This window comes from Echiichthys vipera, assembly GCF_963691815.1.
Source record: "Echiichthys vipera genome assembly, chromosome: 7".
NCBI classification, from domain to species: Eukaryota; Metazoa; Chordata; class Actinopteri; order Perciformes; family Trachinidae; genus Echiichthys; species Echiichthys vipera.
The window spans coordinates 20779939-20793994 of record NC_139832.1 but is presented as its reverse complement, the minus strand read 5'-3'; the positions used below and the strand labels follow the sequence as shown (position 1 = coordinate 20793994).

The following is a 14056-nucleotide window of genomic DNA, read 5'->3' as shown; positions in this document are numbered from 1 at the left end:
TGGAACTGACAGGAGGAGGTAGTGGCTCCCAAAGAGCAGCTACAGTGCATCCGGAAAGTATTCACAGCGTTTCACTTTTTCCACATTTTATTACGTTACAGCCTTATTCCAAATTGTATTAAATTAATCTCTGTCCTCAAAACTCTACACATAATGCCCCATTATGACCACGTGAAAAAAGTTTTCTTGAGAGTTTTGAAAATGTATTAAAATTAAAAAACAAAGAAATCATATTTACGTATTCACAGCCTTTACCATGAAGCTCAAAATTGAGCTCAGGTGCATCCTGTTTCCACTGATCATCCTTGAGATGTTTCTACAGCTTAAATGGAGTCCACCTGTGGTAAATCCAGTTGATTGGACATGATTTGGAAAGGCACACATCTGTCTATATAAGGTCCCACAGTTGACTGCATGTCAGAGCGCAAACACCAAGAATGAAGTCAAAGGAATTGTCTGTAGAACTCAGAGACAAAATTGTCTCGAGGTACAAATCTGGGGAAGGATACAGAAAAATATCTGCTGCTTTGAATGTCCCAATGAGCACATTGGCCTCCATCATTCGTAAATGGAAGAAGTTTGGAACCACCAGGACTCTTCCTAGAGCTGGCCGGTCGTCTAAATTGAGCAATCGGGGGAGAAGGGCGTTGGTCAGGGAAGTGAACAAGAACCCGATGGTCACTCTGTCAGAGCTCCAGCATTCCTCCGTGGAGAGAGGAGAACCTTGCAGAAGGACAACCATCTCTGCAGCAATCCACCAATCAGGCCTGTATGGCAGAGTGGCCAGGCAAAAGCCACTCCTTAGTAAAAGGCACAAGGGAGCCCATCTGGAATTTGCCAAAAGGCACCTGAAGGACTCTCAGACCATGAGAAACAAAATTATCTGGTCTGATGAGACAAAGATTGAACTCTTTGGTGTGAATGCCAGGCGTCATGTTTGGAGGAAACCAGTCACTGCTCATCACGAGGCCAATACCATCCCTACAGTCAAGCATGGTGGTGGCAGCATCATGCTATGGGGATGTTTTTCAGCAGCAGGAACTGGCAGACTAGTAAGGATAGAGGGAAAGATAATTGCAGCAATGTACAGAGACATCCTGGATGAAAACCTGCTCCAGAGTGCTCTTGACCTCAGACTAGGGCGACGGTTCATTTTTCAGCAGGACAGCGACCCCAAGCACACAGCCAAGATCTCAAAGGAGTGGCTTCAGGACCACTCTGTGAATGTCCTGGAGTGGCCCAGGAGGAGCCCAGACTTGAATCCGATTGAACATCTCTGGAGAGATCTGAAAATGGCTGTGCACAGACGTCTCCCATCCAACCTGATAGAGCTTGAGAGGTACTGCAAAGACGAATGGGCAAAACTGCCTAAAGAGAGGTGTGCCAAGCTTGTGGCATCATATTCAAAAAGACTTGAGGCTGAGTGGCTGCCAAAGGTGGTTCTACAAAGTATTAAGCAAAGGCTGTGAATACTTATGTAAATATGATTTCTTTGTTTTTTAATTTTTTTTTTTTTTAATTGTATCTTTATTTGGAATGGACAGTAAAATACATCCACACGGTAACTACAGTAAAGCAGAAATAAATGCCACTCCAGTTTTTGTTTTATATACAGAGAAAGTGCAACATTAGTCATCAGGGCTTATAAGTCCAAAGAGTGTACAAACATATAGCAGGGGCCAGACCCTGTTGGGACTTAGCAGATCCCGCTCACCTGTAGTAGCATAAACTATGTGAGATTGGTATTATAGTTTCAACAAGGGAGCATGTTTTTTAATTTTAATAAATTTTCAAAACTCTCAAGAAAACTTTTTTCACGTGGTCATAATGGGGCATTATGTGTAGAATTTTGAGGACAGAGATTAATTTAATACAATTTGTAATAAGGCTGTAACGTAATAAAATGTGGAAAAAGTGAAACGCCGTGAATACTTTCCGGATGCACTGTACGTCTAAAACCGAGTCCAAACTGGGAAACACAAACTCAACTGTGTGAGAGAGTGTGTGTGTGTGTGTGAGTGAGAGAGTGTGTGAGTGTGAGTGTGAGTGTGTGTGCGTGTGTGTGTGTGTGTGTGTGTGTCAAAGTTGAAAACCTGTACCGAGCTCCACGCCATCTTCTGTGCGCCATCTTTAAGTATGGCGAGACTGATCACATTGGTGTCCAGTCCATCTTTCCACCTCACCACCCACCCCCTCCCCCCCAGGAAGGACATTCTGGCTTGGCTGTCATTGCATTGCCCGTGTCAGAACTTGTCTATGTGACATCAGTGTGTCATCATTTCCCAGCCATCTGTTGTCTTACTCCCACTGTGTGCTCCCTCCTCTCCTTCAGGCATGGGCAAGAAGGATGATCCCAAGCTAATGCAAGAGTGGTTCAAGCTGGTGCAGGAGAAAAATGCCCTGGTCCGCTATGAGTCGGAACTCATGATATTGTAAGTACATTACTTGGCTTCTGAGATGGATAAGATAATCGATGAACTTATACTGATACTGTTGTCGAAACCAAGCATCTAGTTTGAGATGTCTTTTGTGTTATGTGAGAGTATAAAATAAAAAAACTATACATACTATAATTAACAAATACATATACATATTTTTGCATATACGCATCAAATGAAAATTTCAGAGTTATAAGTGTAAATAAGCAAGACCAGACAAAGTCACGCTATATAAGCTGTGCTTTCTCAGATTGAGATCACCTTCAGCAGCACTTTGTCAAGGTCAGATTTTTAGTTTAGTTTAGTTTCCTTTGGAGCCCGACCGCTATGGGATTTTTAAAACTGGTACCGATATTAGGGGGGAGAATTTCACAGATTACTGATATGGCATAACAATGTGAGCTGGAATGAAAATATAATTTTTCAATGTGGATTATGCACCAATACGACTGTTATAAAACAAATATTATTAAAGGATTTTTAACATTATATTGCTTTTTATTGCCATATAATAAATAGACACTGACAAAATAAGGAATAAATAAAATCCATTGCTAAATAGTACTGTGTGCTCAGTGTCAGTCAATCGCTTAACATTTAAATCAAATTTTAAAAAATAGCTATGGCGCTATTTTGAAATTCACCCCAAACAATGTTTCCCGCACCATTGGTCTAAAAATTTAATACCTGTAGTAATATTGCATTATTTAAGTACAAGGCAATTATAACCTAATAGTATACAGAAAATAAAATAACTTATTACATTCTTATTTTTATGATTATTACTATTACATCATGAGTTTAAAAAAGTTGTTATTTTAAAGTCATTATGATTTTTTAACATGATATATGTGCTCACATTGCAATCCATTTAGAGAAACAACTTTATTACACTCTGAGAAGTCATTAAATTATCAAGCATTATTTCATGATCTTTTACTGAAAGCTTTAAGATTAACTGTTCAGCTTTTTGGAACTAATAATTAAAATAAATTAAGATGCAGCCAAAAAACATAAAAGTTCAAAGCTTTGATTCATCCACAGAACAAACTTAGCTCATCCATCTTTTTTTTCTGTCTCTAAGTGCCAGAGAGTTGGAGCTGGAAGACCGACAGAGCCGACTGCAGCAGGAACTCAGGGAGCGAATGGCTGTGGAAGGTAAATGCAGTAGTGTTAATTAAATTACAATTTTTAGATCCCCCTCTCTTTAACTACTTGTTTTCCTGTTCCTCTGTCAGACCACCTGAAGACGGAGAAGGAGCTCAGTCAAGAGAAGCAGATCTTAAACGAGATGTTGGAGGTGGTGGAGCAGCGCGATGCCCTGGTAGCCCTCTTGGATGAGCAGAGGCTTAGGGAGAAGGAGGAGGACAAGGACCTAGAGTCCGTAATGCTCTCGAAAGGCTTCAACCTCAACTGGGCTTAGGGGGAGTGAAATAACTGCTCATCGAGCTGAGAAAGAGTTGACTTGTGATGGGCGTTTTTGGATCAGAACGATGTGTTGAACACCTGCAGCAGTGAATGTGTAAAGATTTCCCCAACACACACAAACACTACAACTGCCTCAGACATTGAAACAGTCTGCAACGTTTACATACGCTCTGCCCAAAGGCAGTCCCAGTTAATCACTTTGCAGTTTTGCTTGCTCTCGCTCTCTGAGGGCAGAGAGGCGAGTACATTCACAGCTTTATCATCCCAGCCTTCAAGTGGATCCTTTCAAACAGGGGGACTTTTGGGAGAATGTTTAAAGACTTGTTTCATTCTCGATAATGTAAAGGGAAGAATGCAGTTTGGTCCTGCTGATGTAAAGGAATTGTAAAGAATTGTGTTTTTTTTTGTGTATAGTTGTGTGAAACACATCACAGTTTCGGCAGATGAGGGTCCCTTCTTCTCCTAAAAGGACTGCTACAGAGGTGTGTTTAAATGCTGCAGCGATGTCTCCAGTCCCCATCTCAGATTCTCCATAACAGTCCGACTGTAGGACGGACATCCTCCGCTGAAGATGACAAACTGACTTCTGTGTCCTTATGAACCATAAAGACACCACAACAGGCTCATTAAACATGGCCATGGTTTTTATGTATTTATTATCTTTGTTTGCCTTTAACAGACAGAGATTTTTTTTGTTTTGCATTCACAGGACAGTGCCCACAATCTCATTATCTTGCACTTGTACATGACTCAGATGCACCCAGAAGCCATTGCATGCCGGGAATGAAGGCTGCAGGCACAACAATTAACTTGATCTTGTCTTTGATAGCTAGGATGTAAAATACAGACATACAGTATATACTATAATTGAACACTTAAGCATTTCACACAGCTCGATAATGACAGGCCTCTCCTTGACATGCCATTCACTGTATATCACTGACAGTTAAAGTTTACAAATACTTGTCCGTATTCGAGATTGGATGCTTATGTTTTCTACTATGGTAAACAGTAGCGATGTAAACCGACCGTTGATAAGAACTGTCACTTCAGATATGTTTGCTATGTTGTTGTTCATGAGGCCGATTTCCCTGTTTGTTAATGGGAGATCAGCGTAGCTCACATTACTCATTTCGTGCCACAGGTCTGTCTCTGTTGGTAGATATGCTGCAATATCTGAGGACTATACCACAAGGACTTACACACTACATATCACTTGCATCAGTATACAGCAGTGTTAAAATTTTGCCCTTGAACAAGATGCCTTTTTCATTTTCATCATCTCTGCTAAAGTTAAGTTTTATTGTTCTGCGTTGGCTTGTTTTTGTAGGTAGTCACATGAGTGTATCCCACTGGAACTCAAGATTTTTACTTTTATTTTTTTTTAAAACCTTTATACAGCAGGTCCCCAAACAAACTAATAGATGATTTTGAATGGGGATGTGCAAAGTGCTTTATGAGCAACTTGCATCAAACAGGAACATTATGGTTTATCTGGTGGGCGGTCAAATCTGATATCCTTTTTTTGACAACTGTAAAAACCCAGGTGGTCACTGTTTTACAGCACAGAGACACTAGAGGCTATATTTATGACTTGGTATGAGCTGTGAATAAAAAAAGTGATATAATTTTAAGGGTTGTTGTAGATGGTGTTCTATAAGTTTGACATGATTGTATTGATATTTATTAACATGTGTGCAAACTGTACTATATGTAAAGAAAATGAATCCTAATTTGTAAACTGTTCTGTTGACACATGACTTATAATGTAAATGCTTCATGTAGCTAAAATGCATAGGTGTGTGGGATGTATGCTGAATACGGCAATAAAACAATGCAGTTGTTCTTTTAAATGGTTCACTAAAGTCTCACTTTTTAATGGGTTATAGTTAAAAACAAGTTTTAGAACTACAATTATAAGATAAAACTGACATAATGTAGGCTAATTTCCCACTTTTTAGCTGGATAGAGCTCTTAGCTTTCCCTCCACTGCCATTACCAGCTCTGACTAAATAAATGAGTTGGCTCAAATCTGTTTACATGCAAGACTATAGATAAAGAAATGAACTGTAAACCCAAATTTATGTGGATTACGTAATAGACAGTCGACATGGGTTTAAAAAAAAAAAAAAAAGTATATTTAGTAGCATATATATTTTTGATAAATACTATATTAACCGCAATGGATGAGTAAATAGTGTTTTAGTCCATGAAACATATTCTACACTTCCCATAAGGCAGTCAACTTTTTGTCTATGGTTAGACCCTTGCTGCCTGGTAACACGGACATGTCCAGTCCTTTTCATTACATTAGGGACACAGGACAAGGATGGCTTGCTAAATAACTATAATTATAAGAATTAATTTTAGTTGTCAAGCACTTTTAATTGTTAAAAAGCAATCCCTAAAAGAGTAGAACAAGATTAAAAACAGAAGCATGACATAAAAATATATCTTACAGTTTGTTAATGTATCCCCAAAGAAATTTCAGTCAAAAGTTACTGGACTTGGTTATTTGTCTAGGAAGACGTTTCACCAGCTCATGTACGCATCTGACCAGGCTGGGACTGGTCCGACGAATCCAGTTTGTTCGTGCTCTTATTTTGAAAGGTATCCAACTTAAGCGAACGTCCGGATACTATTGTGCCGGTGTGAGCTGCAGTGGTTGAAGGCTGAAAGTTGGGAGCTGCACCTCAGAAACCATGGCTTCAAGTTTCAGGGACTGCAAGGTTAGTGACAGGGCTACCGAAAAAAAGTAGCTAACGTTATATCAATGAAGTGATACTTCGGTAAAGAATTGTACGACATATGTGGTTTAAAAAAACGGGAAAACCTAACGTTACATGTTGTGAAATGAGGAAAATAGTATTGAGGTGAAAGTGCTTTCGCCTACTGAGTTTACACTGCATACACATTAAGCTTGCGAAATACAGTATAATGTCCGCCATAACTGAATCATGAACTCTCAGGCGGGAAACCAAAGAAGTGCAGAGTTTAAATATATGTGTATAAATACTTGTAAACCTAACACCGATATTGTCCCTTACGGACAGGCGTGGACCGCAGGTGCTCTTCCTCTGTCCACCAGCAGTAATGAGGCTTGCAAACTATATGACGCCATACTCACTCAGGTAACACCCACACACTTACCCCACACACACACACACATTGATATTGTACCAGTCAAAACTAAAATTACATTTAACAACATCTCGACTGTGTTTGGCTCCTAGTTTGTGAAATGGCGAAATGATGAAACCTTGGGAGGATTTGAAGGATGCTTTTCTGCTATCCAGGCAGCTGACCCTAACTTCGGTAAACAGATATGTGGTCAAACATTATTTATTTAATGTATTTAACATTTTTTCTTAACCAGGTAAGTCCTGATGAGACGTGTGAACTCAGGCAGCAGCAGAGTAAAAACGTGTTAAAGGAGACAGCAGCAAATCACTGTTTAGGATATGAAAACAAGGAAGGGATGAAGGTAACTGTGCTAAATATATCCACTGCTAAAATAGCCTAATTAAAAAATGACTGTGACCCTCCATACTTTAAATAAACATTGACAAGGTCAGTTACTCAAAGTTCTAGCTGTAATAATCATAAAAAGCTTATCTCTCATGCTTTGGGGTCATTAAACAGTGTAAAATTAGGCTTAACACACTGCGTAATCTAAGCACATAAATAGAAGGAACTCTGACCTGTAAAACACAAAGATCCTGCTCAGCTAAACAAACATTTTCCTAATAGATATTTGAACGTGTTCTAAAACGTAGGTGCACATAAAGCACAGGTGTATTTAATAAAATTCCTAATGACTGCAATCAATTTACTGTATGTGAACCAGTTTCAGTGTCTTTTGCATACTAGCTCACTTGAAATGACTAACTGGGATAATTAATTATGAAAAAATATGCCCTTGTGGATGCCCCTATGGTAGCTAAAACATGATAAAGTGCTCTCCAGGGTGCCCTTAAATGGAGTAAACATGATGAAGTGCTGTCTAGGGTGCCCTTCCAGGAGAAAAAAAAAACCATCAAGTGCCCCCTATGATGGCCTTTTAATTGATGAAATGTGTTGCAGAGCCCTACACACTAAAAAACTTTCTTACCGCTGGTGCACTTTTTATTTTTTGTCTGCAATGTCTGTCTCCGTCTGATATGCCTTGGATATTTAGCAATGACTTTCTGTGCTGTGATGTATTTAGCAAAAGCATTGACCTGTTGACCTTGAGAAGCAGAGATTGATCAGTCCCTGTCTGTAAAACTAAGGAATTGTATGATTTGTAATCAATGTTATAAAGATGCTGCTGTTTATCACCATGTGTTTAGTGTGAGCTCTCAAGCTTTTTAAATGTTTGATTGTTGTTCATGCAAATGAATCAAGCTGTTGTTGTGCAGGTTCATCAATCATTGATGCTCCCGAGAACTTGCAAGCGGCTTTTAACTATAGCTGAAAATACAGGATCAGGATCAAACCATTCAAATGTTGTGGTTACATAACACAAACAAATTGAGGTCATTAAGTTTCAATTGAATCACATTGTTGACATGAATACTAGTAAATATATATATGAATATTTAATTAGAGCACAGTTATCTGTGGATAAAAAAAACAACGAAGCATTTGTCAAACATTATTTGTTTGTTTGTTTTATTAGTTAGTTTGGAACCACATTCATGTTTACTGTGTGGTGTGGTACTGTGTGGTAATTCATGAATGGATCACCAAGTTAAAATAAAATATCCTGAGGGCTTTAACTTCATCCCAATAAACATGAATGCCTAGCTTAAGTAATGAAGGCAGTTAACTTAAAGGTGCACTGGCTTTACATCAAAAGGAAAACTTTTACAAGTGCATATGATTTTTTTCTTTTTTTACATTTTATTTTTAATTTAAAAAGTCCAATAGAAAAGACCAGTGTTATCTGTTTTCCCTGTAGTTATGGGCCACGTGATCACTACGGGGCTGGAGCTGGTTTCTACGTCAAGTTCCATCCGTCTGAATGAGCGTTTGGCAAGCGCTGTGAGAAGAACAGTGGAGCTGGCCAACAGCCAGGACATCTCTCCCAGGGAGAGGCTCCATGTCAAGGCTATGGAGCTCTTTTCACGTGGGTAAGATCCAGAATCAGGTTGCTTCAGGAAATATAGTCCAAACAGAGGGATGAATAAGACATTGGTCATACAAGGGTCAGTGGTTACCAGAAGGTCTCAAGTGGTCTTTGAGGTTGTAAAAGGGGATTCCAACATGCATTGATGTCTGCCACATTGGGGCTTTTTAAAACATATATAAAAATCTCCTCAATATGATTTCCATTTCTTCAAAATACAGCATAGAGTGTAGTAATTCCCAGAGTTGCCTGGAATAATGCCTACATACTTACTGTATAGGTGTAACCTGTAAGGTTAAGCTAAATAGACCAAAATAGAAATAAGGGGGGGGGGGGGGGGGGGTATGGCATTTGTTGTCTTGCCCAAGGACACTTCAGGAGGAACCAGGGATTGAACCATCTTGAATGGTGACCCACTCTACCCCTGAGTCTTTGTAGAGGACTACAAGAATATTTTCTCCATCAGGCAACATCCATTCATCCCCAAGTTCCTCTTGTTCTGTCCCCTTGTGATGCAGTCATACTTGAGATCCACAGCAGTCCTCTGTTATATTGTGTGCCGGAGACTCTTCTGTAAATTTCAGATGCAGCTTTGGAAGTAATATTTGGATCTATTTGCAGTGTCTTATTTCCCCATGGTATAGTATGATATACTGTTATACTGAGAGGACATTTTGTTTCTCAATATTGTCTTAGAGGACACATGCATTTCAACGGCCTCTAGTTCCCTCCATTCAGCACAAATCGTATATATGTCTTTGTGATTCTATGGTTCTTCATTGCTGTCTAATCTTTAACACTGATTCATGTTTTTCTGTAGAAATTTCCCCAGGGCCTGTGATGTATGGGAAGACATTCTAGTTGATCACCCCACTGATATGCTGGCTCTCAAGTTTGCTCATGATGCCTACTTTTACATGGGAGCCCAGACTCAGATGAGGGACTCTGTGGCAAGGGTGCTACCCCACTGGAAACCACATATGCCTTTGTCCAGGTACAGGAGACAGCACACATTATAAGAGAAGCATTTTGGATCACTTAACTCAAAGGGACCTTAATGTATTATATGTATTATATATATTATATGTATTTATTTTTTTGTATGTCACCACAGTAAGCTGGATGTACAGGCTTTACGTATCCTCCCTCCTCTACTACCCTACCCTTCTTTAAACCCCACCCCACTTCAAACTCAACCTTCATTTTGATGTCTACATACCTGTGAAGTTCCGTGACAGTATCTTGAACGATTATGACACTGTAGTAATGATAAAATATATCCACAGACAGACAGACAGACAAATGTAGTTCCTGCTACAGTAGGTTAACCTGACTCTGCCAGATGGATTGATTAGCATATTTAGCATTTGCCCACCATATCCATCTAGGAACTATTGTTTAGAGATCTTTTGGGAAGGGGTGAAAATACTGGTTGCTGATTGGGTAAACCATCTGTCTATCACCAACCTACGGGCCAACGAAGCGCATCACGTGCTAACAGCGTCGGAGCAAAGCTCAGAAAGTAAACATGTTGGTAAAGGATATTTGCTGTTTTTTTTAATGCAAATTTACGGATAAAAGGCACAATTAAAGGTGCCTGGTCCGTATTCCAACAGAAGGATCCAAGAGAAACAAGCGTTAATGAGTGGCTTGCTCGACAAGGTGAAAACAATACAAGTGCACTGTGGCAGTAATCTCTATAAACAGATTCTACATAGGCATATAGAAATATTCTTCATAGGAATGTAGAATCTGTAGTAAGGTTGGGCATGAGTAGTTAATTCCAAGATTGAGGGATTGCATCAATTCCTCAAGGGCCAATCGAGTACTCGTTTTTCAAATCTATTTTTAGAAGGCAACTTACCTTCCTGCAGGAATAAAGATGCACAGGCACCAAAACAGTTAGTTACCCTTTAAGGATTTATTTTTTCACAATCATAATTTCAAAACGTTGTTTCCTTACAAAAACGTAATTGAATCCGCATTTGCATTCTGTTAATGATCAATCCCACTGTGAAGAACATGTGCTCCGCTGGGACAGAGGTGGCAGGTATCAGCTTAATTTTTTGTACCGGTACCTGTTGAACTGCCACCACTCACGTGGGTTTGGCTTAGGACGAATGCATGGCTCACTGAAACAAGCTTCTAGCTCGATTACATCCATATTTTCAAAGTAGTCCTTCCCAAAGAGGGTGTCCAGTCGCTCTGTTCTGCTTTCCTCCTCTATATCGCCTGGGCCTTGCACAGTAACCCCGTCATGTAGGTCCCACAACTTCACTCAGATGGTGAGGTGAGGCAATGGTTCCAAAAATTGAAGGTGTTTGTGTTTAGGGTCAAGCGCAGGAGCAAGAGGTGCTGTGCACAAAAAGTGCTGTTGTTTACCAATCAAGTTAATTTGAAACAAGGACTACTCAAGGAATTGATCACTCACACCCATCCCTAATCTGTAAGGAAGTATCATTAACCATTTAACTTTCTGGGGGTGAGAGTGGGGGACTGGGGATGTTCAGTGGTACATAAAAGGTTAACAGTAGCTGCCACATAGAAGCGGTAAACATTATCTGAAAGCTGAGAACCTAAAGATTAACTTAAGATGCAGCTCAGCACTGTGTGAAAATGAAATGGCTACTACCATTACAAACGGATATTATTGGGCTCAATGAATCCACAAGTTCTCAGCTTTCCAGTCAGACCCAATTTATGCAATTTCAAGACAGTTTAGGGATCCCAGAAGCAGAAATAAACCACTTTAGGATAGGTGAAAATAGCACATTCATACTGCATGAAAAAAAACTGCACGGTTTTTGCCCCAAACTTCCTGGGATCAGCATAGTGTTGGTATAGTTGTAAAGGGGAGAATGGCTGGTACCCATAGAACCCATTTTCTATGAGTGAGAATTCAACGGAGAAGTCAACGGACCCTTTTAAAAAATGGCCATGCTAGTTTTTCCATCCTTTCCAGCAAGCTGGCGTCACATGATTGGTCCCACTAGATTCCTTAGATCGTCTAGTTTCATCTGATACCAATATATTCTAGCTTTAAGACTTAACCGGTTACAGCCTCTGAAAGACAAAAAGTCATCGGGCCAACTCGGTTGAGCAGCTGGAATGTTTAGAGGTTAAAGCCACACAAGGACGCGCAAACACAGATGTACCTGTTAAGTGCAGGGTGCGGTGAACTTGTTCTTATAACAAAAGTGATTCTTACTGAGAAGGTAGAGAGTATTTCGAGGAGAGTCTGTTTAGGTAATTGTACCACACTGTCCTGCTGAGCGGAAAGTCTCACACACGGGTAGCCTCAGTCTTCACCTGCAATCATGCATGTCCTCTCAACACATAGTCAAAGTACTGTATATAGATGAATCAGAACAAGCAAAATCCAATTCATATTTGAGTATTTAATGATAACATTCATTCCTCACAACAGAGACAAATCCATATGCTCTCACAATACTACCACAGTGAAGCCCATATTCCTGCATAGCAATGCTGTGAGTTGGTGATGACGCACAGAAGTTGACACCAATATAATGATCATGGGGACTTTCTTTTAAAAGCAAGGTCGCTTCAGATTCCTCTCATTTATGGCCTGTAGCTGTCATTGTTCTTGCTCGAGGCATGTTCACAAACCGTTTTTAGCTTCCTTCTGACCTGTATATTGTAATGAGAGAGTGTGTGTGTGTATGTGTTTGTGCCCTCAGCTATCTGAAAGGACTATATTCCTTTGGTCTCCTGGAGACTCGCCTCTATGACCAGGCTGAGAAAGTAGCCATGGAGGTGAGATTTTCTTCTCCATTATAGTCTGTTGTACACACACTGTTGTCATTAGTCGGCTGGTCCAGAATGTCTGTGCCTGCTCCGGTTGTGTGTCAGTTCAATTCAGCAAGTAATTTGCTGTCAGATACCAATAATAAGCAGCTCATCCAGCCTTAGGCGACCCGACTCTCCTGTGCTGAATGCGTAATGCATACAAATTAGTTATGGCAGTAGGGGCACTTGAAAAAAGATCGAGGAACGTCATAGACGAAACAAAAGATAGTGATATGAGACTTGAGCATGACATTATTTTGGAATTGTCATTTTATTCTGTTGTAAGAAATACAATTTTCTTTTTTCAGCACCTGTATTGAGTGTTCTGACTTTTAAACTTTCTTGTGCAGGGCCTCGCTCTGACTCCAGATGATGCTTGGTCTGTCCACTCTGTAGCCCATGTTTATGAGATGAAAGCAGAGGTGGACAAAGGCTTGATGTTCATGGAAAGTAGAGAGAAAGACTGGCAGGTACAACCTTTTGGCTGTTCCTTAGTAGTGTGTTTTTCTGATGAATTTCATCTCAGCAACCTTGTACTATTTGTCAGAGCCTACTGAATTAAATCACAAATAGCAATAGCCTTAGGAAAAATATTTCAGATATGTATTGTTTTATTTAAAGGTGTCTGATGTGCTGGCCAGTCATAACTATTGGCATTGGGCTCTATACTTCATCGAGAAGGTAAAGATTATAATGAGTTTTCTCAGTCAAGCGAATAGCTGATAATAGGAGTGTTTGTGGAACTTATTTCATTGAGACCGTATTTATGATATCCTTTCCCCTGGGTAATTTGAAGTCTGTATTTGATTATATTGCAAGATTAATTTGTGTTTGCATTTGTGCAACACAATCTATCAACCCTGCTTAGTTCTCCAGTATGGAGTTATTTGAATTCATCTTTCTCACTTCTACCTCCTCCACAGGAGCAATACGAGGCTGCTCTCCAAATATACGATTCTCAGGTTGGTTTGTGTTGAAATTTTGCATCCAAACTTTAATGGCATATCTGTCCGAGTACATACACACTCAAGAGCCATGCATGAATCAACACACAGGGGATAACGACTAAAAGCAATGTGCTGTTGGTGTGTGTGGCAAACTGCCAAAGCTGATTATTATTTTATTCACTCTAAAAATAGGAAGGACTGTTTTGAAGCAAATCCCCTAAACTGTCCTGTCCTGTACAAGAACATTTCCTGATGTCACTTAACACTGCTATAAGTTTGAACACAACAGAAATTCTTACATGAAGTTAGATGAATTCCATGAA

General features: G+C 39.8%; 2 protein-coding genes across 16 annotated transcripts in view; both read left to right on the top strand.

The window, feature by feature from the left end:
- Positions 1–5713, top strand: part of mical3a (microtubule associated monooxygenase, calponin and LIM domain containing 3a) — a 96395-nt gene extending 90682 nt beyond the window's left edge. For all 15 annotated transcript variants that reach the window (XM_083917439.1, XM_083917437.1, XM_083917441.1 and 12 more), the window contains 3 exons: positions 2333–2432; positions 3523–3596; positions 3677–5713. In XM_083917439.1, coding sequence (XP_083773565.1) covers positions 2333–2432; positions 3523–3596; positions 3677–3861 — 359 coding nt within the window. In that variant the 3' untranslated portion in view covers positions 3862–5713. The remainder of the gene's footprint in view (positions 1–2332; positions 2433–3522; positions 3597–3676) is intronic.
- Positions 5714–6521: 808 nt separating this feature from the next.
- The window catches only part of ttc38 (tetratricopeptide repeat domain 38), an 11452-nt gene continuing 3917 nt past the window's right edge, over positions 6522–14056 (top strand). Inside the window, exons 1-9 of the mRNA XM_083916769.1 lie at positions 6522–6595; positions 6920–6997; positions 7100–7181; positions 8809–8980; positions 9797–9970; positions 12678–12753; positions 13137–13256; positions 13408–13467; positions 13710–13748. Coding sequence (XP_083772895.1) covers positions 6569–6595; positions 6920–6997; positions 7100–7181; positions 8809–8980; positions 9797–9970; positions 12678–12753; positions 13137–13256; positions 13408–13467; positions 13710–13748 — 828 coding nt within the window. The 5' untranslated portion in view covers positions 6522–6568. The remainder of the gene's footprint in view (positions 6596–6919; positions 6998–7099; positions 7182–8808; positions 8981–9796; positions 9971–12677; positions 12754–13136; positions 13257–13407; positions 13468–13709; positions 13749–14056) is intronic.